Source organism: Mastigoproctus giganteus, chromosome 14, assembly GCF_048544385.1.
Source record: "Mastigoproctus giganteus isolate SK-2022 chromosome 14, ASM4854438v1, whole genome shotgun sequence".
NCBI classification, from domain to species: Eukaryota; Metazoa; Arthropoda; class Arachnida; order Uropygi; family Thelyphonidae; genus Mastigoproctus; species Mastigoproctus giganteus.
In genome coordinates, this window is record NC_143588.1 from 54,661,487 (window position 1) to 54,688,465 (window position 26,979).

Here is a 26,979-nt window from a genome sequence, read left to right on the forward strand (position 1 = left end):
AGACGGGCTGGAAGAGTAGCTCATGGTGTCTTGTCAATGATATACAGGAATTTTCTAGCAGGGATAAGGAGGTGATTATTCCCTTGTATAAGGCAATGGTCAGGCCACATCTTGAGGCCTCATTTCAAGAAGGATGTAAAGCTGTTGGAACTAGAACAGAGAAGGGCAACAAGGTTAGTGAATGGAATAAAGGGTTGCTCTTATGAAAAAGGCTTAAGTTTTGCAAATTACAGTGTCTGGAGACTAGGCACTGGCGAGGTGATCTGACAGAGGTGTATAAAAGCCTTGAATGGTTTGAGCATGCTGAATGCTGATTGAATTCTGCCTCTTGCTCAGAATAATCACCTGAGAGGGCATAAATTCAAATTGAGGAAAGACAGATCTAGGATAGATGTGTGGAAATTTGCCTTTAGCCAGCAGGTAGTTGGTTGGTGGAACAGACTTCCATCTCTTGTTGTGGAAGTTGATAGCCTAAATAAATTTAAGGCTCAGCTGGACAGGTATTTCGAACAAACGGAGGGGTGAAGTGGAAGTTTTTTTTTTTTTTTTTTTTTTTTCTGGCTGATGCTGCATAAGCTTGCTTTCTTGCATCATATGCCTCTACTAATGCTAATATACCAAGCAAGTTCTGTGAAGCTAATAGCAAAATTGTTGCAACACTTTTCCCATGTGCCATAGATGTTTTTTCATTGTTTGAAAGAGAGCTGGAAAAGAAAAATACCTCAATGAAAAAAAAAAAAAAAAAAAAAACCCTCTCTTCTATTACTATTGCAAAAATGTACATTTTTGCAATAGTAATAGAACAGAGGGTTTTTTTTTTTTTTAATTGTAACCTTGCTTTTAAAAATATTTAACAGTATTATATATTTAATGTAGGACAATTATACATATGTATATAAATTTTTGTATTAATAAATAGAAAATTAAGGACAGAGTTTTTTCCTTTTTTTTAAATTTCTTCATTGTTATTATTAGCCATATGGTGCAAAGAAGCCTGAGGCTTATGCTGCACCGGCCAAAAAAAAAAAAAAAAAATTCCCTATGAGAGAGAGAGAGAGAGAGAGAGAGAAAAGTAGAAAAAATTCACCAAGAAAGAGAAGAATGATGATATCCAGCTCAGGACCCTGGGTGTGCCAAGCCCATACTCACCAGATGTGAGCCCCTTCATCTAATGTAACATCAAAATAAAGAACATTTTAAAAGGATGCAATGAAAACTATTCCTTGCATTTTAATCAACAAGTGAATGGTGAATAACATGCAATGTTACACCTGCTAGAGTGTATAAATTGTTTTTAACTCTTCCAGTACCTGCTGCCATCTCTTGTTTATGTTTCCAATAGCAGACAGTTTTAATAGATGAAAGAGCATAAAAATAGCTTTGAAAGTGAAAACAGTAGATCACACCATTATCCATACCATTCCTTCACTGTTGTCCAATCTGAGTTTAAAAAAGCTGAAATTTTCTGGAATTCAGATTCTGAATGAAATTGAATTAAGTGATTTGAATTAATGAATGAATACAGAGGATATCACTACATCAAAAAATAATAGATATTTTATTTATTTTTTTTAAAATTCTGATCAAACCCTGCAAACTTTTCTCTTATAAGGCTATTTACAAATCTGAGATTTTACATGACAGTCATATATCTTTTCCATAACTTGAATATATATCAAGTCAAAGTAAGAACAAATTAATATTTAAAGGGGCATTTTATGGTCAAACTTATTATTTTTACAATTTTAAAAAATTCCAAAAAAATGCACTCCATGGAGATGACCAGCGGCAGAAAACTAGTACCATGAGCCCCCACACATGCACATTGGCATACCCACACACGAAAGGGTTAAAAATGTTTTTTAGACAACTTATCAGTATTCAAAAAGCACAGTTAGTCAATGTTAGGCTTTTTTATATATTTTTTTTATCTAAAAAGAAAAGTGAAATTTTTACTTAAAACACAGAATGATTAAATAACTGGATTATTCTTAATTACTACACTATTCTTTTGAGGTAATCAAATTGAAATATAATTAGTATGATAATAAGTGTAACGTATGAACTTACCATACGCAACAGTTTAATTGCAATTTGAATATCCATACACTCTGATGATGTAACAATAATGGACATAAGTGTTCTCACACACTGTTCAGGAGGTAAAACATGAACTGCTGCTTCTCCACATATTTCAGCTGCTTTGTATATCTGACATAAACAATATAATTATGAGTATGTATGCACACACACGCCATGTCAAGAATAAACTATTTAAAAAATAATAATAATAAAATAATGTACTTCAAATATTGGAGAGGTAAGGATAAGAAAGCAGCTACTTATCTTATAAAGTTGGTTGCCATTAGAAAATTCTAATGGAAATGATTTTTCAAATTGAAACAAATTGCACTGAACAAATATAAGAACATATTTTAATGGCTAAAACAAAAAAAAAAGTTTCTATAAAGAGATGTTACTAAGTATTAATTTCCCTGATATTATACATTAATCATAAACTGCAAAACAAAAAAGAAACTGAAATAAACTTGCAAAAGGAAACATCTAAAATAGCCTAGCCCAGAGGTTCCCAAACTTTCTCAGTTCATGGCACCCTTAGTGTCTCAGTAATTTTTTTCATGGCACCCCTAGGTCAAAAGAAATACCTAACAGTTCTGTTTATTAAGTAGTTAGGTCCAAACAACTTAATAAGTAATGTTGAAACTGAACTACCTTGAGCTAGTGGTTCACACGGCATCTGACAGATGTCAAGTATCGCTGTTTCCCTTGAAAATTTAAAATATCCCACGGTGCCCCCGTGAGTTCATACCCCGCCATAGGGTGCTGCGGCACACAGTTTGAGAACCGCTGGCCTAGCCATTCAAAGTGACCTCCCTTTTGTTTAAAGCGGGATTCAGTCCAACAAATTCATAATTCTCTGGCATGTCTTACTGTTTCAGGGCTATTTTAACAGTTTCAGCATTATCTAGGATGAAATCTCTCATCATGCAATTTTATCTTGTGGTAATATGTGTAGAATAAACCATGGATATTATGTTACCATGCATAAATTAATCAAAGGGTTGATGTCAAATGATCAGGGCGGCCATTGTACAGGGCTATTCCAACCAATTCACCAGTTATTATACTCCTTATTTAAAAAGTCAGAAACATCACTCAAAAGTGGGCTGTTGCACCATTGTGCATAAGCCACATCCTCTGCTGATTTTCAAGGAGTGTCTTCCAACAGCTCCTCAGAATATGTAGGTGTATTATTCCTGAAAGCCTAGCTGGGAATAAAAAAAAAAAAAAAAAAAAAAGACAAATAAGACTGTTCTCAAGAACACCACACCCAAAAATTAAAGGAAAGGTACTAAATATCGTGTGGTTTTTTCCTCGAGTTGAGAATTCTATTTTTTGTAAAACATGGTTCACCTGTAACCAGAGCAAGACAGACACCAAGAATCACACATATGACTTGAGTTAGTCATTGGGACTGATGACTAGAGTCACTGAATCAAGTCATTCATTTGCTAGTCATCATTAATAAGGGAAGTTACCACTGTCATGTGGGTAACTGATCTTGTCATACTCAGATAAAAGCATACTGAGAGGCATAGTGCAGAGATAGTATCTATTGGTAAATGGAGACAGGTATGATAGTTGACCCCTTGTATCCATATAAGAGATCTCCATAATGGATGAAAGCCATTGAGATCTCTTAAGGTACAAAGCAGGGGTATGAACTGAGCTGCTACATGATCAAGATGATATGCGGACATTAATAACTTGGCAGAAAGCATACAGAGGCCAGGATTAAAAGTGATCCCAATAACAATGCGTACTGTTATTTCAAAGGTAGACTGAATAGGTCTGGAGAGGATATGACATATAACAAGAACATTAACTCTTCTGCAAGCTGATAATTCCAAGCAATTGTAACATGTGAGCATCTGTTGCTTCTATAAATGGCATAGTTTCTGAAACTTAAAATATACCTGGGGATTTAGGTAAGTTTCTTGGTAGTTTTTCTTGTAGGCATACCTCTACAGAATCATACAGTTGTGTTAAATCTTCTTGCACATCTCTACTGCTACGCAATCTTCAGCAATTCCATAGTATCCAGGCCTGCATTACATGGTCTGGAATTCGTTTTTCTGATTGTTTTTTCAGAAGTGAATTTACGCTAACCCTGTTTTTGTTTGTCCTCCTTTTGGAAGACAAGGGTGGCCGTCGTCCATGTCATCTTCTGCACAGAGCATCAGTACTATATTATTCTAATTGTATATTTCCACATTGATGAAATGTGCATTATAGCCTAAGTTGCTGATGCACCAACAAATCTGACAACAACAACATTGATGAAATGCAACATTTTCTTCCCACTAATGATAGTGTGCTTTGTTTTGGTTGGTCAATATTAGTCACATGGTAGCTAATAATACTAATAATACTACTAGCGGTAGTAGTATTATTACTAGTAGTGTAAAGAAGCATTAAGCTTTTCCTGAAATTTTGTAGATAAATAATGGAAAAAAAAAAAAAAAAAAAAAAAATTTTGACACCCTCCTCATCACAGTCTCTATCCAGCTGACCATTGAATATCCTCTAGCTGTCAGCCCCAACCATCCATGGAGGCAGTTTATTCCAGTAATTAGCAAGTTACCGGCTAAAAGAAAACTTCCTGCAATCAAATCTAAACCTCTTCACCTGCAATTTGACGTCATGTCTCCTAGTTCGTGTGATTCTCACTCTTTAACAAGTGTTAGTTATCAGGGTGTTTGAGGTCTTATGAACTCATTTGAACATGTGACTGAAAGAGTATTTATCAGTCCATGTGGTATTAAGATGCTCCTTTATTACTGCATCACAGTATGTAATCAGATTGGTCAGAAGGTTTCCTTTAACAAATCTGTACTGCAATTGCTGTATATCTGCATTCCTGCCAAGGTGATCCCACTTTACTTCTGTAATCACTGACTTCACTATTTTCGGTAACAGAAGTCAGACTGACAAGTCTGTAATTACTCACTGCACACTTTAACAACCATGAAGAGACAATTGTCCATTTCCAGTCTGTAGAGACTACCCCTTGACTCTAAGGATGCCCTTTTAGTTATTGCCAAAGGTTTGCTGTCCTTTTTTGCTGCTTCTTTTAATATAATGCAACAGATTTCATCAGCCCTAGTGCCCTATTTACATGTAACTTCAACAGTTTCTCTTTGACTTCCCTCTCAGTTATCACACAATAAATAGCTCCCAGTTGTAACTTGGTATACTTCTGATATTTCTGTCCCTAAATACTTCTGTACACATGAATGTAGATAGAAAAATATTTGTTTAGTTTGTCAGCAATCCCAACAGTTATGCCATTCATATCTAGTGAGCCAATGTGGTTCATCCCTTTCCTTCTAGAGTTAAGATTAGCAAAGAATTTTTACTTTTTATTGCATTCTTCACCAAAGACTTTTCAAAAATCTGCTTTTGCTTGCTTAACCACCTTAGTGAATTGACTGCAGGCTAGTTTATACATAGGTGTCTCTGTCTCCTGCTAATTTATAACCATCCCATGCCTTTTTCTTTTCTGCCTCTAGTCTCATCAGCTCATCTGACGTCCACTTAGGTATAAACTTTGATTACTATCTCTTAGTGGATATAATCACAGTAGTTTCTATGATTACTTCCCCGAATGCTTGCCATTTAGAAACTTCAATTGGTAAAATCCTCCATTAAGGTATTCTGATTAACTGGCCCACTCTATTTGTCCGTACAGCTGTTCATTACACTCATTCGGCCTATAACATTCTTCCACTGTCATATCAACTGGCTGTATTGTCTTTCATTCAAAATTCAGTCCGACTATGACCAATTGGTCCAGACAACAAAGAGCCTAAATCTAGAAGTAAGCAAGATAGACCCAGTGTATCTTAATGAAACAGCCTAATATATGTTGGTGTTTTCAAATGTTTGGTACATAGGAGACAAATATTTTATTTCAATTGTTAGCATTAGTAGAGGCATATGATGCAAGAAAGCAAGTATATGGCATCAGTCAAATAAAAAAAAAAAAAAAAACCCTCATTCCCATTTCACAAATCCATTCACTACAAATGTTTGTCTAGTTCTGCCTTGAACATATTTAAGTTGCTGACCTCCATTACAGCAGATGGAAGTTTGTTCCAACTATCAACCACCCACTGGCTAAAGGCGAATTTCCGCACATCTGTTCTACAATTGTCTTTCCTCAATTTATATTTATATCCTCTCAGGTGAGTAATCTGAGCAAGAGGAAGAATCTCATTAGCATCGAGCTTACTCAATCCATTCAAGGCTTTATATACCTCAATTAGATCACCTTGCAGGTGCCTAGTCTCCAGAACTTAAGCCTTTCTTGCACTCACAAATGTCGTTGCCCTTCTGTGTATTCATTCTAGCAGCTCTACATCTTTCCTAAAATGAGGCCTCCAGATCTGTATATAGTACTCAAGGTGTGGCCTGACCACCGTCTTATACAAGGGGACAATCACCCCCTCATCTTTAGTAGCAAAATTCCTGTGAGCTATCTTGCAGCCTTTTTGCACTGCTCAGAAAACTTCATATCTGACTGCACAATTACGTCCCTTGGTCCTTTTCATTCTCCACTACCCTGAGGGTAGTACAACCCAGTTGATATGTTAATCTAGAGTTACTGCTATCCATATGCAGCACTTTACATTTGTCGATGTTAAACTTCAGTTGCCACTTCTCAGCCCATCTGCTCAACTTTTCCAGATCCTGTTGCAGTAGCGTACTATCATTATTATCATAAACAACCCTGCCAACCTTCGTATTGTCTGCAAACTTAGACATTAAGCCTGATATACCATCATCAATATCATTTATAAATACTCAAAACAACAATGGGCCTAACACCGAACCCTGGGGGATTCCACTAATAACATTAGTCCATGAAGAGCAGTGTCCATCGATAACCACTCTGTCTTCTCCCATTCAACCATCCTTTTATCCATTGTAGCAACTTGCCCTTAATGCCATACTGGTCCAATTTGTAGAGTAGTCTTCCATGTGCCAGAGTTGTTTGTTTGTTATTTGATTTTTAGGAGCATTGGCAACTAAGGCCATATTGCTCCGGTGATATGCGGTGGTCATTCCCTGACCTTTCCGCATCCTCCGTATTTGGTGGTCACGGATGTGCCAGAGTACCAAAGGCTTTCCTAAAATCCAAGTAAGTGTTATCAAAATTATTCTTTGCATCTAGTTCCTTTGTGATCACATCATAGTATCCAATTAAATTTGTCAGACAAGGCTTCTCCTTAACAAACCCATGCTGTGTCTGAATTATAACTGCAGTCTTGTCTAGATGATCCTGCATCGCTTCCTTAACCAGCGATTCCATTATTTTCTCTGTAACTTCCTTTGATGTTTCCTTTAATATAACTGGATAGATCCCATCCACCCCAGTTTGTTATGTTCAATTTCAACAATTTCTCCTCCACTTTACTCTCATTTATTACAAAATCATTTAGCTCCCTGCCAGAGTTTGTTTGCATACATTAGGGGAGTTGAAAGTATGTATGATGCTCCTTGAAGAAATCATCTTTTCTAGTTATATTTCATTCAGTAAAATAAAATATTTTGCCAAAATATTTTGGACTGGAAATATAATATAATGGACTGGAAATATAATATAATGGAATGGGAAAATAAAATATTTTCATAGTCCATTATAATCCCCTTGGAGGTGTTCAGGGTAGTGCAAGAAGAGACTGATACTGCAAGCCCAGTGAATTAAAATAATATTAATTTTTTGATGCTGAATTAATTTTGGGAAATTTAAATACAAGTAAGTAACAACAATTAAATTATATTTCTGACTTAAAATTTCTAGTGTGTGCGTTCGCGTGTAGCAATTCTCATTAAAATATATTTTTTTGGGAACCTTTCAATATTTTTTCCTGTTTCCAATTTCTAAAAGTTGCCATGTCTGCATATTTAACTGTCATATCCCCATATAACACTGGGAACATGTTCATGCAATCTAGAGTGCAAACTGATTTGGCATCGTTTTAGTATAATGTAGGATGGTTCAAATGTTCCTTACCCATTTGAAATGATTTTTTTTTTTTTTTTTTTTTTTAAATATAAACCTGGCCCCCCAAGATATAAAGTAATCCTGGGAAATTTACCATGGAAAAATACACAATTCAGCAATGAGCAGAAGTGGTAGAATTCTAATTTAGATTGCTATGCTATGCACACTCAAAGAGCTTATCACCAACATTTAAACTCTCAAACAAGATCATCATGTTTAGTTAATCGGAGGCTTCTTGCCCAGTTTTATGATGAATACAGTTTAGGATGCAAAGCATAGTACACAGCCATGATCAAACAATTCTCCAGTGATTACTGAATGAATATGGAAAGGTGTTAATGAAAAGGCTGAAACATTGACTTGGAGACACAGTTCAATTATGTATTCAAAGATCCTCTTTGAAGAGGATTTGATTTTGAAGGATTAAGGTCTTCTCCCTTACAAAACCCAGTTAGTTCTTGAGATAACAAACAGAATTCATGCATACTCTCTTGAATATTGCAGCTAAAATAACACTTTCATATTTAAATGGATAATGAGTGATGAAGCACATTGTTATTTGCAAGGAATAGGTTTTGGGTGCTGAGAAATGTAGAGTAATTTTTGAATGGCAAATGTATCAAAGTCATGTCAAAGCATTTCCACTCACACCAATCGGTGTGAGTGAAAATGCTTTGACATGACTTTGATCTACTTCTTAAAATAAAATTGTTATACATGTTAAAATATTCCTGGAGAAAAGTACAAAATAATGATCTGTGATTGTTAGGAACTTGCTTTGTGATAATTTGGCCAAGAAAACAGTTTTCATCAGGATAGGGTCACAGCTACATGAGAAATGAGGATTTTTTGAATCAACTAATTCACACTTCAGGGATGTTAACTGGCTAGCCCACTCATCTGATTTATCAGTCTCAAATTGATCCCCCCCCCCCTTTTTTGTGGGTTACCTTTAAGAATGTTTGTTAAAAATTAAAAGACAATATTCAGAATGAAATTAATAAGTTCACACTAGAGAAGACCAGTTATGGAAAGAATCATCATTAAAGCAAACATTTGTCAAAACTTTCCTTTAATCTGTCAAAAATTTCCTTTAATGACTGAGGGCAGTCATTAAAAATTTTTTATTACATATTTCATAAATGATATGTAATAAAATTTCCAAAGAGCACAAACAATTTTTGTTTAGTTTTGTTCTCATTAAAAATTTAAAATAGCCATTTCAAATGGGTAACGACTTTGAAGAAACCTTACATATGAGATTCAATTGTAGTTTACAAGTTGACCTAACCTGATGTACTATCGGGTAAGAATTAAAGGACTGCCTTGAATATGGATTTTTAAAAATAATACTTATAACTACAGTAACTCCTAACATTTACCAGTATACATTCTCAAGTATCTTCTACTAAAAGATACATGAAAATAATAAAAAGATCAAAAATAAGGTTCCATTTTAATATTCAGTAGTGTTAGTTTATTTAAACAGTCAATTCCTTTCCTAGTGACATGTTTTTTATTTATTCATTTCTCTCTCTCATTTATACCACTTTGTTTTTGTTCAATTTTTCTGTCAAAAGAGTCGAGGAATAGTTGGGGTGAACACCTATAACTGAATTTGATCACAAACACAAAGTAATAAAACCACATATGAGATTCACTTTTATCCATTATACTACTAGTTCAACCGTTATAGCTGTACTTATAATAACCTGATTTACAATGTCAGTTAGTCATTTGTACAATGCTTCAATTACTTAATTTCATATTTAAAAATTAACTCATTAAATTCTGCTTAATATCATGAAATTATCTCATCTCATCTCAATCAATTTCAATTTGTTGTTGAGACGTTTAGAAAGATATATCATTCAGCTCTGTAGATGCAAAAGTTGAGTCCAATATCATGAACAAACAATGTTTGTTCATGATATTGAACTCAACTTTTCAAAACTGTTCTTGAATATATTATATTCAAGAGCAGTTTTGGTAATGTATAATGGATTACCTAATTTTGAAATACAGTTGTGGCCCCGTATCCACTGATTTGGTCGCCCATGGTTAACCACAGAAAAAAAAAAAAAAAAACCTTAACACGAGTCCAATACGATGCTTCCCTTTATTTTTTTTTATAATGTCACGTATGGTTTGGTCACCAACATTATAATGGTTCATTAGAGATGCACCACTTTCAAACTTTTGAATAATGTTTAATTTGAAAGCACAACTCTTGCATTTGCCCATCATTTTCGTGATTTCTAAACAAACAAATAAATAGTAGTAGTAGTGGCATGTGATGCAAGAAAGCAAATGTATGAGCTTATGCAGCATCAGCCAAAAAAAAAAAAAAAAAACCCACACCATTCCCTCCAAATGCCTGTCCAGTTCCTCCTTAAATTTATTCAACCTATCAACTTCCACAACGACAGATGGAAGTTTGTTCCAGCAATTAACCACCCGCTGGCTAAAGGCAAATTTCCGAACATCTAATCTACATCTGTCTTTTCTTAATTTGAATTTATGCCCCCTTAGGTTCGTAATCTGAACAAGTGGAAGGATCCCATCAGAATTCAGCGTGCTCAACCCATTCAAGGCCTTATACACCTCAATCAGATCACAGCGGAGGTGCCTAGTCTTCAGCCACTGCAATTTGCAGAACTTAAGCCTCCCTTGATAAGAGGATCCCTTCATTTCCCTCACCAATCTTGTTGCCCTTCTCTGTACACGCTCAAGTAAATCTACATCCTTCCTAAAATGAGGCCTCCAGACCTGTACGCAGTACTGAAGGCGTGGCCTGACCATTGCCTTATACAGAGGGATAATCACCTCCTTTTCCCTGCTAGCAAAATTCCTATATATCATTGACAAAACCCCATGACCTGCCCTGGCAGCCCGTCTGCACTGCTCAGAAAACTTCATATCCGCCTGCACAATTACTCCCAGGTCTTTTTCATTTTCTACCACCTTAAGTGTAGTACCACACAGTTGGTACATTTCTCTGGGGTTACTTCTACCCATATGCAGTACTTTGCATTTGTCAAGGTTAAACTTCAGTTGCCACTTCTTAGCCCATCTGCCCAAATTATCTAGATCCTGTTGCAGTAGCACACTGCCATTACTGTCATTAACAACCCTGCCAACCTTTGTATCATCTGCAAACTTCGACACTAAGCCTGATATACCTTCATCAATATCACTGATAAATATACAAAACAACAGTGGACCTAACACTGAACCCTGTGGGACTCCACTAATAACATTAGTCCAAGAAGAGCAGCACCCATTGATTACCACCCTCTGTCTTCTCCCACTTAACCATCCTTTTATCCATTGTAGCAACTTACCCTTAATACCATTCTGCTCCAATTTGTACAATAGTCTTCCATGCGCAACAGTGTCAAAAGCTTTCCTGAAATCCAAATATATGATATCAAAATAATTTTTTGCATCCAGTTCCTTTGTAACCACATCATAATATCCTATCAAATTTGTCAGACAAGACTTTCCCTTAACAAACCCATGTTGTGTCTGAATTATTGCTGCAGTCTTGTCTAGATGATCCTGCAATGTATCTTTAACCAGCGACTCCATTATTTTACCCGGAACAGAAGTTAAACTAACTGGTCTGTAATTACACGCAATTAAATAATAGTTACTATTAAAAAAAAAGAAGAAAAAAAATTCTGACATTCCTGACATAAATAATGAGACAAAATTTGTCCTTTTGCAGCACGACGGAACACAACATTCGATGCGACACACTAAATCAAACTAAACATTCTTTTTTTTTTTTTTTTTGTTTTGAGCGGTAGGTCAGAAAGCCAGTGGGGGTCGCAAGATAATAGGTAAAAATAAAAATAAATTTTCTGTTTATACTCCGGCACGATAACTAAGTCAGTAGAGTTTACAATAAATCATCAGGGACACTAATCTCACAACGATGACTTGTAACGCCGGTTCTTGTTGCTTATTTACGACTTGCAAAATATCTGTTTATACCCATTCTAGTTATTACTTGAATTTTATGATTTCTGTTTGATTTTTTTTTTTTTTTTTTTAAATTTGGAGTCTTCAAGTGTCCCGGTAAATCAAGAGTCTGCTGTACTTTGTTATTACTGTATTTAATATTGGTAATGTCTTAACGTGTGTTTAATTTATCAATTAAACTTTATTATACGTACGAGTTATTGAACCACCCTTGTATGCACAAGAAAACCATGTTACATATGAAGAAGACATCAAGAATTGATTCACTTTCTTGAAGCTTTTTGGCCTGAAAGCATTTCTTTGTACCAGGATATCATATCAAAAACACATCTCTTCATTTTGCTACATTCAAATTTTGTGTTTTTCAGTTTATTCATGGCATTGCTGATCCTGTTCATAAAATCTGTCATTAAACTTGTAGTTAACTCTCTTTCTGGTAAATCATTATTAGCTGTGGTGTTCATTATTCTAAACAGCTGAATTTTGCTGTTCCAGTTCCATTAATTCTTCATTGGTCAAACCTGTCTCTTCTGTAATGCACCCCTATGAGAGGATGTGAAAGATAACTAACAAAATGGGGGTTACTTGTGTGGTGAAAATTATTTATTCTTAATATTATTTTTCCTTATTAATATTAAGCATGAATATTATTAAGGAAAAAGTAAAAGATGAATCGTATGACAAAATATATATGCATGTTACTTCTTTTACCCACTCTAAAATGCTTTTTAATTTTTTAAAGGAGTGTTTCATTGTTATTTATGCTAGCATAAGAACACAAATTTAGGGGTGGCTCACCCTGTCAGAGGCACAACTGAAACCAAAAACAAAACAGCTGAGTAATTTTCTATAGATATAGAAAAATCTAATCCTCAGCCCCCCCATCCAAAGAAAATTCCTGGGCGTGAAATTTTTTCAAACATTCATCTCAGAATTATTTAACAAGTCACTGTATTGAAATTAAATTAGTGTAGGATAAAATTTCACTGAGTGTGGGAAAGTTTCTCAAATTGGCATGGGAAATGTTTTAATGCTATTCTGCTATTTGTTCTTATGCTATCGACTATATCAGATGAAATGTTTTCATTACACATAACAAAAAAATGAACTCTGTCACAAAACTTCGTATGGAATCGTAGACTGCCAATCATGGAAAAGATTTTACCATGGATGTCATTAGAGTGTTCTGTGTTGTTTGTGAAAAGAACATTCCATGCAAGAAAAAATTCCAGATTAACCAAATTGTGAAAACAGGATCATGCATTATGGCCAAGCAAAGGAAAAATTTCCAGAGCAGTCACTTTTAATCAAGCCGTGTACTTCAAAAGAAAGGAATAGTGATTTTTCAAAGGAATTAAATATCACTCGCCCTGGTAAGTGGCAATATCCCTTTCGGTAAGTTAAACAAGTTTTCAAGCACTTTTGAAAAAATATTGTGTAAATAAAAATAATCCAGATGAATCTACCTTGAGAAAGAATTACCTTAATGCTATTTATGATGATACTATTCACAAAATTTGTCAAGATATTTAGAGAAAACTACATTTGGATGTCTGTCAACGAAACAACAGACATTTGTGGCTGCTATATTGCACATTTTGTGTGTGGCTAATTAGATGCAGAACCATTGCATCCTTATTTACTTGCTCGTAAGGCACACAAAAAAGGTGAATTACTCTACAATAGCAAGATTTTGAAATGATTCTTTGCAGTTATTATGCCTAAAATCAATCCACAGCGAAAGAGTGCATTTTTGTTAGTGATGCTGCTTTGTATAGGGTAAAAGCCGCTTCTTCTTTACAAGTTTTCTATTCAAATTTGATCCAAGTTAATTGCTTAACCTATGGCTTACATAAGTTGGCACTTTACATAAGAGGCAATTCAGGAGAATTATGGTGAAATTAACAAACTTATTTCTAGTATAAAAAAGATTTTGTCAAGTGCCTTCAAGAATAGCAACTTACAGAAATATGCTACCCACCCGATCCTGTTCTCACAAAATGGGGAACATGGCTACGAGCAACATCGTTTTATGCTAAAAATTTAGATTCTATAAAAGAATTTGTCGATTCCTTCGACAATATGCATTCAGTAGCTATTGATAGTGCCAAGGAAATTCTTTCAGATTCTTTGGATAGAAAACATTTATTATTCATCCAAACCCATTTCAGCTGGTTACCTAGTTTTATAATTGAACTTGAAATGTGGAGACTTTCTTTGAGTAGCACAATTAGAAAGATGGAAAGTGGAATTGCAAATTTCAACTGTGCCTGGAGGGATAGGAGAAGAAATAAGAAGAAAATACATTAATGTTTTAGAAAAGAACTCAGGATTTCACACTTTAAAGAAAATAGATGAATTTATAAATGGAAATGAACTGCTATTTCAAGTAGAGGTTTCAAAAGCTCACACTCACATTTTTAAATACAGTCTGGTCACTTCTGTAGAAGTAAATCTGGACAATCTATGCATATAAAATGATCTTTATATAAAATGGCACAAATTTACAATGGATCACTTTGAGAAATATATTACTGTTGTATTGTAAGTATTGTAACAAAAATTATTCCCTTTCAAATGCACTAGGTGTGAGTTTGAAAAGGAAAACTTTTAAAGGAGATGTTAAAACTTTTCATAAATGGTTTTATTACTTTAACACGTTGAATACAAAGAAATTGTGGTTCAGTTAATTGTAATAAATGTAGAAATTGTATCGCATATATTAGCATTTTAGTGCATATTTGACCTGTTTTTTTTAGTGCATATAATCCGATCTCTACTGATAATGTAGACAATAAAAGTCCTAAAGGAAGAGAACTCTACCCACCTTGTTGTTGAGCTTAGCCTAACATATTGCTCTCTTCCCGTGCAAGGAGAGTAGACAAAATAAAATGTTAAAGAAGTAACATTTTATTTTGTGAACTGTACCTTCCTGATCTTAACAAAGGCACTCACCAGCTATGCAAATCAAGTTCTCACAATTTTCAAAGTGATTTAAATATTAAACTTGAAAACAAGATGAAGTGGAATTCTTATACTTTTGAGCTTGTTATATTGATTAATATTCCACAAAAGGGTTGACTCCTATCAACCTTAAAATAATGTAACATATACCATTGTATCATCTAAACCAGCAGTTCGCGCCAAAAATTCTGTAATGGTATCTGCTTGGCTTTACATAGGTATATTATTGTAAACTACAAAAGATAACTAATAATAAACAATAAAGTAAAATAAAATGAAATAAAAGGTAAAGAGTTGCCAAAGAAAGAAACCACATCTCCCACAATTCCTTTACTATCTTATAGTATATCATGTTAAATGAATATCTAAAACTATTTCTTGACTAAATAACTAAATGTCTAAGAGTATGAAAAAGGTTGTTTGTGCATGGGTAATGCACTTCCATCATTTCTACTACCCAATGCAGTATGCATGCAATCGTTTGATTATATCTCACATTACCTATGCATAAACAACCTTTTTCATACTCTTAGACATTTAGTCAAGAAATAGTTTTAGATTAATCCATGCACACCATCAAGCATCTCTCATATTTTGGAGCTAAACTTTATAATTGGGTTGTCACTATTGCAACAACAGGGCATCTGCCCACCCACCGATGAGCAAGCAAACAAGTTTCGAAACGGTGCCGTCTGGGAGGTGGTATCCGCTAATGATAATAAGCAACATTAGTCTTCTCCACTGGTGAAGCGTTACTTATTCAAAGCAGTGCAATACCCCGGCAACTTTTTGTGAAGGTATTCACAATATAAGATATAATCAAATGATGTATGCATACTACCTGGGTAGTATAAATGATGGAAGTGCATTACCAATGCATAAACAACATTTTTTTAAATAAATATGTTTTCTATACTAAATTTTTTTTCCTTCTCAAGGATCATTGTTATGTACAGGTATTTTTTTTTTTTAGAACCTATAGTACTTAGGTTATTTTCAACCCATGCACCCACTGTGCATGGGTTGAAAAATTAAAGAAGATCCTTGTTGACATTAGACTTCAACTTCTGTAGATTGTAATTTTCAGGAAATAAGTATGAAGGAAGGTTGTTCCAAAAAATGGAAGTTGAAGGAATAAACGAGGAAGAAGAAAAGTTGGTTCTGTTGGATCGAACTTGGACAGTAAAAGGATGTTGACTGGTTGCGGTGCGTGTTCGGACTGCTTTGAGAGAGAGAGAGAGAGAGAGAGAGAGAGAGAGAGAGAGAGAGAGAGAGAGAGAGAGAGAGAGAGAGAGAGCGCGCATGTGGGAACTATAGAAGCCAATTCAGAAGAACAGTGCCCATGCAAGTATCTATATAAAAGGCATGAAACAGAAACCTATGAGACAGAGTGGACAGACTCTACTAGAGATGAGCCATTAAGTAACCTAACTGCCCTCTTTTGAATGGAATCTAGAAGCCTGAGAGTTTTGGGTATAACATCTGGGACGGTGCCCCCATTATTCCATGGTACGCTGGATTTGCAATTTCTACAGAGTCAACAACTGTTTGGAAGAAAAGTAACACTGAGAGCAAAAGAGAAAACGCAGTTTTTTAGATGCAGAGGAAGCAATATTTGTGATGTGCTTATGCCAAGAGAGATTAGAAGTCAGGGCAATCCCCTAGAAATCGGAGCAACATCTTTTTGCAAGATATACTACAGGACTGAGTTTTTAGAAAGATTGAAATTAAGTTATCTTTTCCCTACTGGAGAATTACCTGGAGATCAGCATTTAAGGATTTGGCAGCAGATACTCAAGAAGTTGAAGCTGTTTGAGTAAGGCAAGGTTTCTCAAAGTGGAAGGTGGAAAGCAATGTGCTATCATCAGCAAAACTATGGATAGGATTTCTGATCAATGGAAGAAGGTCATTAATATACAAGAGGAAAAGAGTGGGAGAAAGAACTGAATCTTGGGGAATGCCAGCATTAGTGGAGAAGTTAGAAGACAGAAAGCCATCTACCATCACCGCAGTGAGCAGTCAGAGAGAAAACTGGATAACCAATTACAAAGAACAGCTGGCAAACCATAGGATGGAAGCTTATTTAAAAAAAAAGGGGGGTTCGCAATAAAAAATAAAGGGGTTCATGATAAAAAATATTATGTTGAAAGGGGTTTGCCAGTCAAACAATGTTGGGAACCACTGATCTAAACCCACAGCACTGTTGTTTTCAGTGTACATTACTTACCTTATTAATTATGTATATTACTGCATTTCTGTTCCTGTGACTGGTAACTAGGCTGTTGAGCCTGTATTCACCTGTATTAAATTAAATTACATGGATATCATAATTTTGGTCAATTCACAAAATTCAGTTTTGATTCTTGCTTGATTCTGGAAAAGAGAGATTTAGTCAGCCTAATTCAGGATATAATTGCAATAATTTCTCTAAGCCTTCACATATTTGATACAATATAATCTAAGAATGCAATACTTACAGCATTTGTTTCATCTTTTGCTGCTTCAATAATTTTCAGAACAATTAATTCCACATAACCATGAAAATTATATGCCTGCTTTTTAATTAGTTCACATAATGATCGCAATGCAAGGAAGCGCACACCATTCTGAAAGGAAAAAATAAAATAAATAAGGATCTTTTGAAGAATATTTCCCAAAGTATAAACAAAGTCATAACTTCATAAATTAGAATTTACTCCACAAACAGTGGCAAAATTGGTGTTCTACATAAATGTTTGTTTGTTATTTGGTTTTTAGGAGCATTAGCAACTAAGGCCATATTGCTCCGGGGATATGCAGTGGTCATTCCCTGACCTTTCCGCATCCTCCGTATTTGGTGGTCACGGGCTCGAACCCTGGTCTAATCAAGAAGCGTGTGCTACGCACTGCTGCTCCTGCTCACCTGGCTAAGGAGGCGCCTACATAAATATGATCACTAATACATGTTCTAAACATAAGTTGAATAAAGCCCTGGGGTCAACTGTTTAGTGCAGCAGTAGCATACATGTTTGAGTGGACAATGGTTCAAGCTCATGTGACTGCTAAGTACAATTAACGATTGTATTGATCAAAAAAAAAAAAAAAACCCAACACACAAGAAATGAAATCATCATTATTTATAGCACTTATAATATGATGAACATGCAAAATTTAGGATTAAAGTATTACTACTACTTCTGTAAATGCTATATACACTGCTATCTATTTGAAATAAAGCTCAAGCCAAAAAACAACCAATTTCTTTTGAGGAGCAAAAAGGAAAAAAAAATAAAAATAAGAAAGAACATTTAATTTATTAAATCTAAAAATAAATGTCACAAAATACAAACAAATTTATAAAAAGAATTGCACAAACAGTTTTACATATCCACAGATATAGAACTTGTCCTGCTGTAATGCGTTATCTTACAATATGCTTTTTAAGTTACCTACATGAAAATTATTTGAAGTTGCAAACTATCTAGAATGAAACCACCACATGCCGCTATGTTACACTTTCTCACTGTTTTTGTGTGTTATATGTTTATTGTGTGTAAAAATCTATATTTTTACACACAATTAGTGATTGTAGCAGAGTATAAACAGAACATTTAATGGAATAAAAAAGCATTAGTGAATGGAACCCGAGCTGTTAAAACTGATTTTCTTGATGAAAACATTCCAAAAACAGAGAAATACTCCTCATAAATCTCTAATGACACTAAACACACCTTCCCATCCAAGGTCACCTGTTAAGTAAAACCAATTGACCGGGTGTTTTGGAGTGTTTAAAATGCAAATATTAACGAAATTGTTGCGATCATTACTAGAAGCAACAGTGAATAAAGAGAGTATAATTAGTTACTTGAAGAAAATTAATGTGAAGAATGTTCCATATTGGATAGCTGAATCACAGACCTAACTGTCACCTGACATATTAGTAAAGTCAAGAAAAATCGGCACAAAACAATGGGTATGCAAACTTGACCAGCCTGATCAAACAAACTGCCATAATGTGAATATTCTGTCGAGATTTTTTCAAGAGAATAGTTTAACAAGATAAACAGTTCAAAATTACATAACTGAGAATGTGATAAAATAAGCAGTTGTTAAAAAAAAAGCAGCAATCAAAGTGAGCAAGTTGACATGAAAGAAGGCAGGTACTGCACGCTGAAGGATTACTGCCCTTCACGCAGTACTATGCTATACGAAACAGCAGGAAAGAGCAACATCGACTAATATTCAACTTCTAAAAAGATGGCATAATTTTGCAGCAAAAACAAGCATAAAAAAATTGTTGGAGGAAGGACTTTTTAATAACTGAAGATTTATACAATACACTAATATTAATAAAATCCTACACGTATTTTCATTATTATTGAGCATACATTCTGCATAGTCCAAGTTTTTCAACAGTGTGAGGAAATCACAGTCCCATTCACTTCAAACTGTGAAATTCTACTGTATTTCTAGAACTGATCCCTTCTATTATCTTCCAACATTTTGGAAACACCAGATAATCTACATTTTTCTTTCTGTTGTTTAAAATGTTTCCATATTTTCTGACTCAATAGGCAGACCTACACCTCCTTTGCATATTTTTAGGCATCTACCACTTATTAATCTGTATGACTGTCAAAGGATATCTGCATACATGTAAGTAAAGTGTCTATTTTATATCAAGTTTTTAACTGCTATCCCAAAAGGGAGAAGTGGTGCAAAAGATAGTGTGTCAAAAAACAAAAAAAAAAAAAAAAAAAAAAAAAACTTACATCACTATCCCAAACAGTTTCAATAACAATTCTAAGAATATTCCTAAAGTCTTCTTCTGAAAATGTAGAACCTTCTTCAGTTAAATTTATTAGTTCACGTAGGGCTTGCTTTCTTTGTTCCGTACTATACAAAAAGAATCAAAAATAAAATAAAATTAGATATTTTTATTGAGGAAACACACACACACACACACACACACAATTTTAAATCATCATTATTTATAGCACTTATAAAATGATGAACATGCAAAATTTAGGATTAAAGTATTACTACTACTTCTGTAAATGCTATATACACTGCTATCTATTTGAAATAAAGCTCTTAAGCCAAAAAACAACCAAATTCTTTTGAGTAGCAAAAAGGAAAAAATAAAATAAAAATAAGAAAGAACATTTAATTTATTAAATCTAAAAATAAATGTCACAAAATACAAACAAATTTATAAAAAGATTACACAAACAGTTTCACATATACACAAATATAGAACTTGTCCCACCGTAATGCATTATCTTACAATATGCTTTTTAAGTTAACTACATGAAAATTTGAAGTTGCAAGAATTTGAAGTGTAACATAGCGGCATGAAACCCACATGCTGCTATGTTACACTTTCTCACTATTTTTGTGTGTTATATATTTATTGTGTATAAAAATCTATATTTACATACAGTTCCTATATGCTTACTGAATGGCTGTTTTTGACAAACAGCCACTCAGTGTACTATTTTTACCTGCTGAACCCCTCTGGAGAAAACCTTTGAAAATTAAAATTTCACATAGAAACTCTTTAAAAACAGTACTACATGTGTAGTAATTAAATAATAATAATAATAAAAAAAAAAAACCTTTGAAAAACACTGGTCTAGACAGTGCTGAATCTTGAATTTTCTTAATATATTGTCAGTATATCAGTATGTCTCCAAACATTTATCTCAAGTGTTTTCTGTTATCTGCTCCTCCTTTTATTAATGTAACAAAAACATGATAAAGACTGCAAAATAACCCCCCCCTCTCTCATTAAAAATCTCATAGGTTATAATTGGCAGGATACAACAGAAATGAATGGAATTTAGAGCACTGTGGAACCCAGTCTGAACATCTGAGGTCTAGAATTGTTTTAGAGTAGGGGGGGGGGGGCTCATTTGCAACATCCAAGCATATGATTTAACTATCGCAGGCACGCAAGTTTCTTCAATCTTTTTGTTATTTTGTGTTTGTATTTAGTATTAGCAATGGCCACATGTTGCAAGGAAGCCTATGGCTTATGCTGCACTAGCCAACAAAAAAATATAAAAAAAAATAAATACTTAAAATGAAATAAAAATAATTTTTAATAAGAGAAAAAGAAATAGACAACCTATGCGGTTTCATCCTCCCGTAGGTAATTATCCCAGTAATTTATAACTCAGCTAAAATGAAACTTCCTGCAATCCAGTCTAAACATCTCCCCTTGTAACTTGAAATTATGGCCCCAAGTTCTAGAATCATTTATAACTGTGAAAATTTTGTCCTCATTCATTTTATTTATGCCTCTTAGAGCCTTAAACACTTCAAGTCTCCTCTAAGATGCCTAGTTTCCAAGCTCTGTAACCCACATATTCGAAGTCTTTACTCATATGCATGCCCATTTGCCAATCTCAAGAGGCGAGTTACTCGTCTTTGGATGCTTTCAAGAATGTCTTTCTTTAGGTACGGTCTCCATACTTGAACAGAGTATTCCAAGTGTGGTCTAACAACAGCCTCATATAATGGGATTAACACACACACACACACACACACACACACACACACACACACACACACACACACACACACACACACACACACACACACACACACACACACACACACACATTCAGGAGGAATAGTAAATATTTTGGGAGGTTATATATAGAATATTCTGAGTGTAAAAGTTCATATAAAACATGAGTCCAATTCTCAATGGATATGGAGATATAGTTGTTTGAAACTAGTGCGCACAGTTCCCTAAATCAGATGTGACTAAGAAGCAGTTATAACCTGATACTGTTTGGTGTTGGAAGTGTTGTTAAGAATGCCACACATCTTTACACATGCTGAATATGCTGATATGGTGTTTGTCTAAGGTTTTTGCGGTGGAAGTGCTACTGCTGCTTGTAGAGAATACCATCGATGGTTTCCTAACTGCCGAATACTGGACTCAAGAGCATTTACTAGTGTTTCCACCAAACTGCATGAGACTGGTACAGTTCCCAGTGCTCATATTTCTTCTGAACATGTAAATGAACAAAATGTGGATAAAACAGAACACATTCTTCAGTCGGTAGAATGTAGTCCTACTATTAGCACACGAAGAATTTCTATGCATATTGGTGTTCCACAGACAAGAGTAGGGCAAACATTATGTGAGCATGGCTTGTATCCATTTCACATATAGTGGGTGTAAAACCATCAACTAGGAGACGAAGCCCAGCGATTGGAATTTTGTTGGTAATTAAATGCTAACTGCCAATTAATTCCATTAATACTGTTCAGCGACGAAGCTACTTTCACCCATGACGGTATCAACAACGCCCATAACTTTCATTGGTGGTCAGACGAAAATCCACATGCAACTGTAGAAACAAATTTTCAACATCGCTTATCTGTAAATGTGTAGTGAGGTATCATTGACAATCACTTGATTGGGCCTGTTGTGTTAAAAAAATTGTCTTACAGAGCCCATTTACCTAGAATTTCGGCAAAACGAACATCCACTACTATTGGAAGATGTTTCCTTGGCTACAAGGATTGATATGTACTTTCAGCATGATAGAGCTCCTGCACATTATACCCATTTGGTGCAGGAGCTTTCCCTGAAAGATGGATTGGCCATGGTGGTCCCGTTCATTGGCCAAGGTCTCCAGATCTCACTCTGTTAGCATTAGCATTAGTAGAGGCATTTGATGCAAGAAAGCAAGCTTATGCAGCATCAGCAAAAAAAAAAAAAAACTCACTTCCACTTCACCCCTCTGTTCGTTCAAAATACCTGTCCAGCTGAGCCTTAAACTTATTTAGGCTATCAACCTCCACCACAAGGGATGGAAGTCTGTTCCACCAACCAACCACCCGCTGGCTAAAGGCAAATTTCCGCACGTCTATCCTACATCTGTCTTTCCTCAATTTGAATTTATGCCCTCTCAGGTGATTTTTCTGAGCCAGAGGAAGAATCCCATCGCATTGAGCATGCTTAAACCATTCAAGGCTTTATACACCTCTATCAGATCACCTCGCTGGTGCCTAGTCTCCAGACACTGTAATTTGCAAAACTTAAGCCTTTCTTCGTAAGAGCACCCCTTTGTTCCATTCACTAATCTTGTTGCCCTTCTCTGTACTCATTCCAGCAGCTCTACATCCTTCTTAAAATGAGGCCTCCAGACCTGTATATAGTACTCTAGATGTGGCCTGACTATTGCCTTATACAAGGGAATAATCACCTCCTTATCCCTGCTGGAAAAATTCCTGTATATCATTGACAATACTCCATGAGCTACTCTTGCAGCCTGTCTGCACTGCTCAGAGAACTTCATATCTGCCTGCACAACCACCCCCAAGTCCCTTTCATTCTCTACCACTGTCAGTGTAGTACCACAGAGTTGATACGTTGCTCTGGGGTTGCTGTTTCCCATGTGTAGTACTTTACATTTGTCAATGTTAAACTTCATTTGCCACCTCTCAGCCCATCTGCTCAACCTTTCCAGATCCTGTTGCAGCAGCATAGTGTCAGTAGTGTCCTTGACAACCCTGCCAACCTTTGTATCGTCTGCAAACTTGGACATTAAGCTTGATATACCATCATCAATATCATTTATAAATACAGAAAACAATAATGGACCCAACACTGAGCCCTGAGGGACTCCACTAATAACATTAGTCCACGATGAGCAGTGTCCATTGATTACCACTCTCTGTCTTCTCCCCCTCAACCACCCCTTTATCCATAGCAGCAATTTGCCTCCAGTGTCACACTGCTCCAATTTGTGTAGCAGTCTTCCATGTGCAACAGTATCAAAAGCCTTTCTAAGATCCAAGTATATAATATCAAAGCTATTCCCTGCATCCAGTTCTTTTGTGACTGCATCATAATATCCAATCAAATTGGTCAGGCAAGACTTCCCCTTAACAAAACCATGCTGTGTCCGAGCTATAACTGAAGTCTTGTCTAAATGATCCTGCAGTGCTTCTTTAACCAGTGCCTCCATTAATTTTCCTGGAACAGAAGTTAAGCTCACAGGTCTATAATTACTTGTGTCAGCCTTTGATCCTCCTTTATGAATTGGGGTCACATTTGCACATTTCCAGTCTATGGGTACCTCCCCTGAGTCCAAGGAAGCTCTCATAATTATGGCTAAGGGTTTGCTTACTTCCTTTGCTGCCTCCTTTAATATAACTGGATAGATCCCATCCACCCCGGGTGCCTTTCTTGTGTTTATCTTCAACAGTTTCTCCTCCACTTTACTCCCAGTTATTTCAAGATTCTGTAGCTTACTGCTAGAGTTGAATACACCTCTGGCATTCCCCTTGCTGAATAACTCCTCATGTGTGAATGTCGATGCAAAATATTCATTTAGTTTGTTAGCTACCTGAGCAGGATCATCAACAGTTGACCCATCAATATCAAGTGGACCAATCTGATTCATCCCCTTCCTTGTAGAGTTTACATAAGTAAAGAACTCTTTGCTGTTTTTCTTTGCATCCCTTGCCAAGGATTTCTCGTAATCTGCCTTCACCTGCCTAACCTCCTTTGTAACTTGGTTGCATATCAACTTGTATCGATCAAAGGCTTCTGTTTCATGTGTTAATTTGTAAGTATCCCATGCATTTTTCTTCTCTGCCATATGCCTCATTAGTTCATCTGACATCCATTTTGGCCTAAACCTTGAACAATATTTCTTAGTTGGTATGTAAAGCCTAGTAGTTTCCAAGATAAGTTCTTTGAATGCTTCCCATTTTGAATTTTCTGTTGTTAACATCATCAGTTGGTCCCACTGTATAGAATTTAAATACTGTCTCAGTCCATCGTAGTCGCCTTTACAGAAGCAATAACCCTTCCCTTTACCCCTAATGGTAGTTACCTCTTTGAGTAAATCCCACTTCAGCACACTGTGATCACTGCCACCAAGTGGTTCATTTATCTGCAGATTCTTAATGCATGAAGAATCACTGCTGATAATCAAATCAAGAGTATTACTCCCTCTAGTTGCCTCCCGAACATGCTGATGTAGAAAACAATCATCCAATAAATCCACAAAAGCCTTGCTAGTGTGTGAGTGACCAGCCCCCAAATTCCAGTCAATATCTGGGAAATTAAAATCCTCCATTATAAGACTCTCTGATTTACTGGCCCACTCTATTTCTCTGTACAGTTTCTTATTATACTCATCAGAGTCATTAGGCCTATAGCACACTCCTACTCTCAATTTTGATTTCCCAATGCTTATGTCACACCAAACTGACTCAACACTGCACTGTCCGGCGATGTCGACTGGCTTCACTTCCTTGGTTTTTATGTGTTTCTTAACTAAGAGCATAACCCCTCCCCTCTTCCTATCCTGTCTATCCTTTCTGTAGACGTTGTACTCCCCAAATTGCAGTTCTGCATCCCTTATATCTGTGTGACACCACGTCTCTGATATCCCAACAATATCTGCCTTTGATGTTTTGAGATTAGATTTTTGTTTGTGGGGATGGATGAAAAGTGCAGTATACAAAGAAAAGGTGAATACAAGAGATGAATTGCATGCTCGCATTTTGGATACTGCTGCTGTTGTTGTTGTTATTTGGTTTTTAGGAGCATTAGCAACTAAGGCCATATTGCTCCGGGGATATGCGGTGGTCATTCCCTGGTGTTTTTTGGATACTGCCACCCTCATAAATGAAAGACAAGACGACCTCAGAAAAACAACACATCATAATTACCAAAAGAGTTGCAAAGTGCACTGAGATTGGCAGTGGGATCTTGAACAGTAAAAAAAAAAAAGAAAAAAAAAAAAGTCAATTATTTGTTTTGTATGATTCAAAAAGTCAATAAATACAAACAATGTCATTTATCGTTCTTTAATACCTCTCATAATGGCTTTGTGTGTTCCAGTTTCAAACAGCTGTGTCTCCGTATCCACTGAGAATTGGATACATGTTTATATGAACTTTTTTTACTCAGAATAATCAATACTATAACCTCTAAAAATATTTACTATTCCTCCTGAATCACACCCTGTATACTGTATTATATTAGAGTATAATGTGATTTGCTTCCATCCCTTTACTTATTCTAGTGCACAGTTTACCCAGAATTGAAATGGTGTGTGCCCAGAGTATTTATAAAGATGTCAATTCATTTGGTCTTTCTGCTTCACCTATCTCTTCAATGAGCATATGAAGTACCCAAAAAGGACTGCACAAGGAAGGATTATACCTCATAAGTGATAATGTCTGCAATGCACTTAGAGTATAATTTAATTCAGAATACGTGCTACAGTATTAAACAGGAAAACGAAGATTGTACATTTTGCACTGGTTGTATAGTGCAGTAAGGTTAATATACTAAAAATTGTCATTTTGTATGTTTAATACAAATCTTGGCAGAGCGATCCAATTATTGCTCCTGGCCACCTGGCTCCCTACTTCCCTAAGTATGGCACTGACTTGTTAGAAATTAGTTTTGTGTAAACAAAAGCAGTTTATGGTAGCTACAATGTCAAGTACACTCTGAAAAACATCTTTTTGAAGGATGAGTTGTTAAATTAACAAAAGAATAAAAGTTTTTCTAAGTTGTTGTGTGTTATACGTCAAATGAATCTGATGAGTATAATGAGCACTTGTGCAGAGAAATAGAGCGGAGCAGTAAATCAAATCTGATGAGTATAATGAGCAATTGTGCAGAGAAATAGAGTGGACCAGTAAATCAGTGTCTTATAATGGGGGATTTTAATTTCCCGCATATTGACTGGAATTTGTGAGTTGGTCACTCACACACTAGAAAGGCTTTTGTGGATTTATTCGATGATTGTTTTCTACAATAGCATGTTCGAGAGGCAACTAGAAGGAGTAATACTCTTGATCTGATTATCAGTAGTGATTCTTCATGCATCAAGAATCTGCAGATAAATGAACCACTAGGTGGCAGTGATCACAGCGTGCTGAAGTGGGATTTACTCAAAGAGGTA

The 26,979-nt window shown here is 35.5% G+C and overlaps 1 protein-coding gene across 1 annotated transcript in view; it reads right to left on the reverse strand.

Moving 5' to 3' along the window:
* The window catches only part of chb (CLIP-associating protein), a 1,004,436-nt gene that overhangs the window by 68,423 nt on the left and 909,034 nt on the right, over positions 1–26,979 (reverse strand). The window contains exons 36-38 of the mRNA XM_090388867.1: positions 19,795–19,918; positions 17,521–17,649; positions 2,071–2,211 (exon numbers count right to left, since the gene is read on the reverse strand). Of these exons, the coding sequence (XP_090244993.1) occupies positions 2,071–2,211; positions 17,521–17,649; positions 19,795–19,918 (394 nt within the window). The remainder of the gene's footprint in view (positions 1–2,070; positions 2,212–17,520; positions 17,650–19,794; positions 19,919–26,979) is intronic.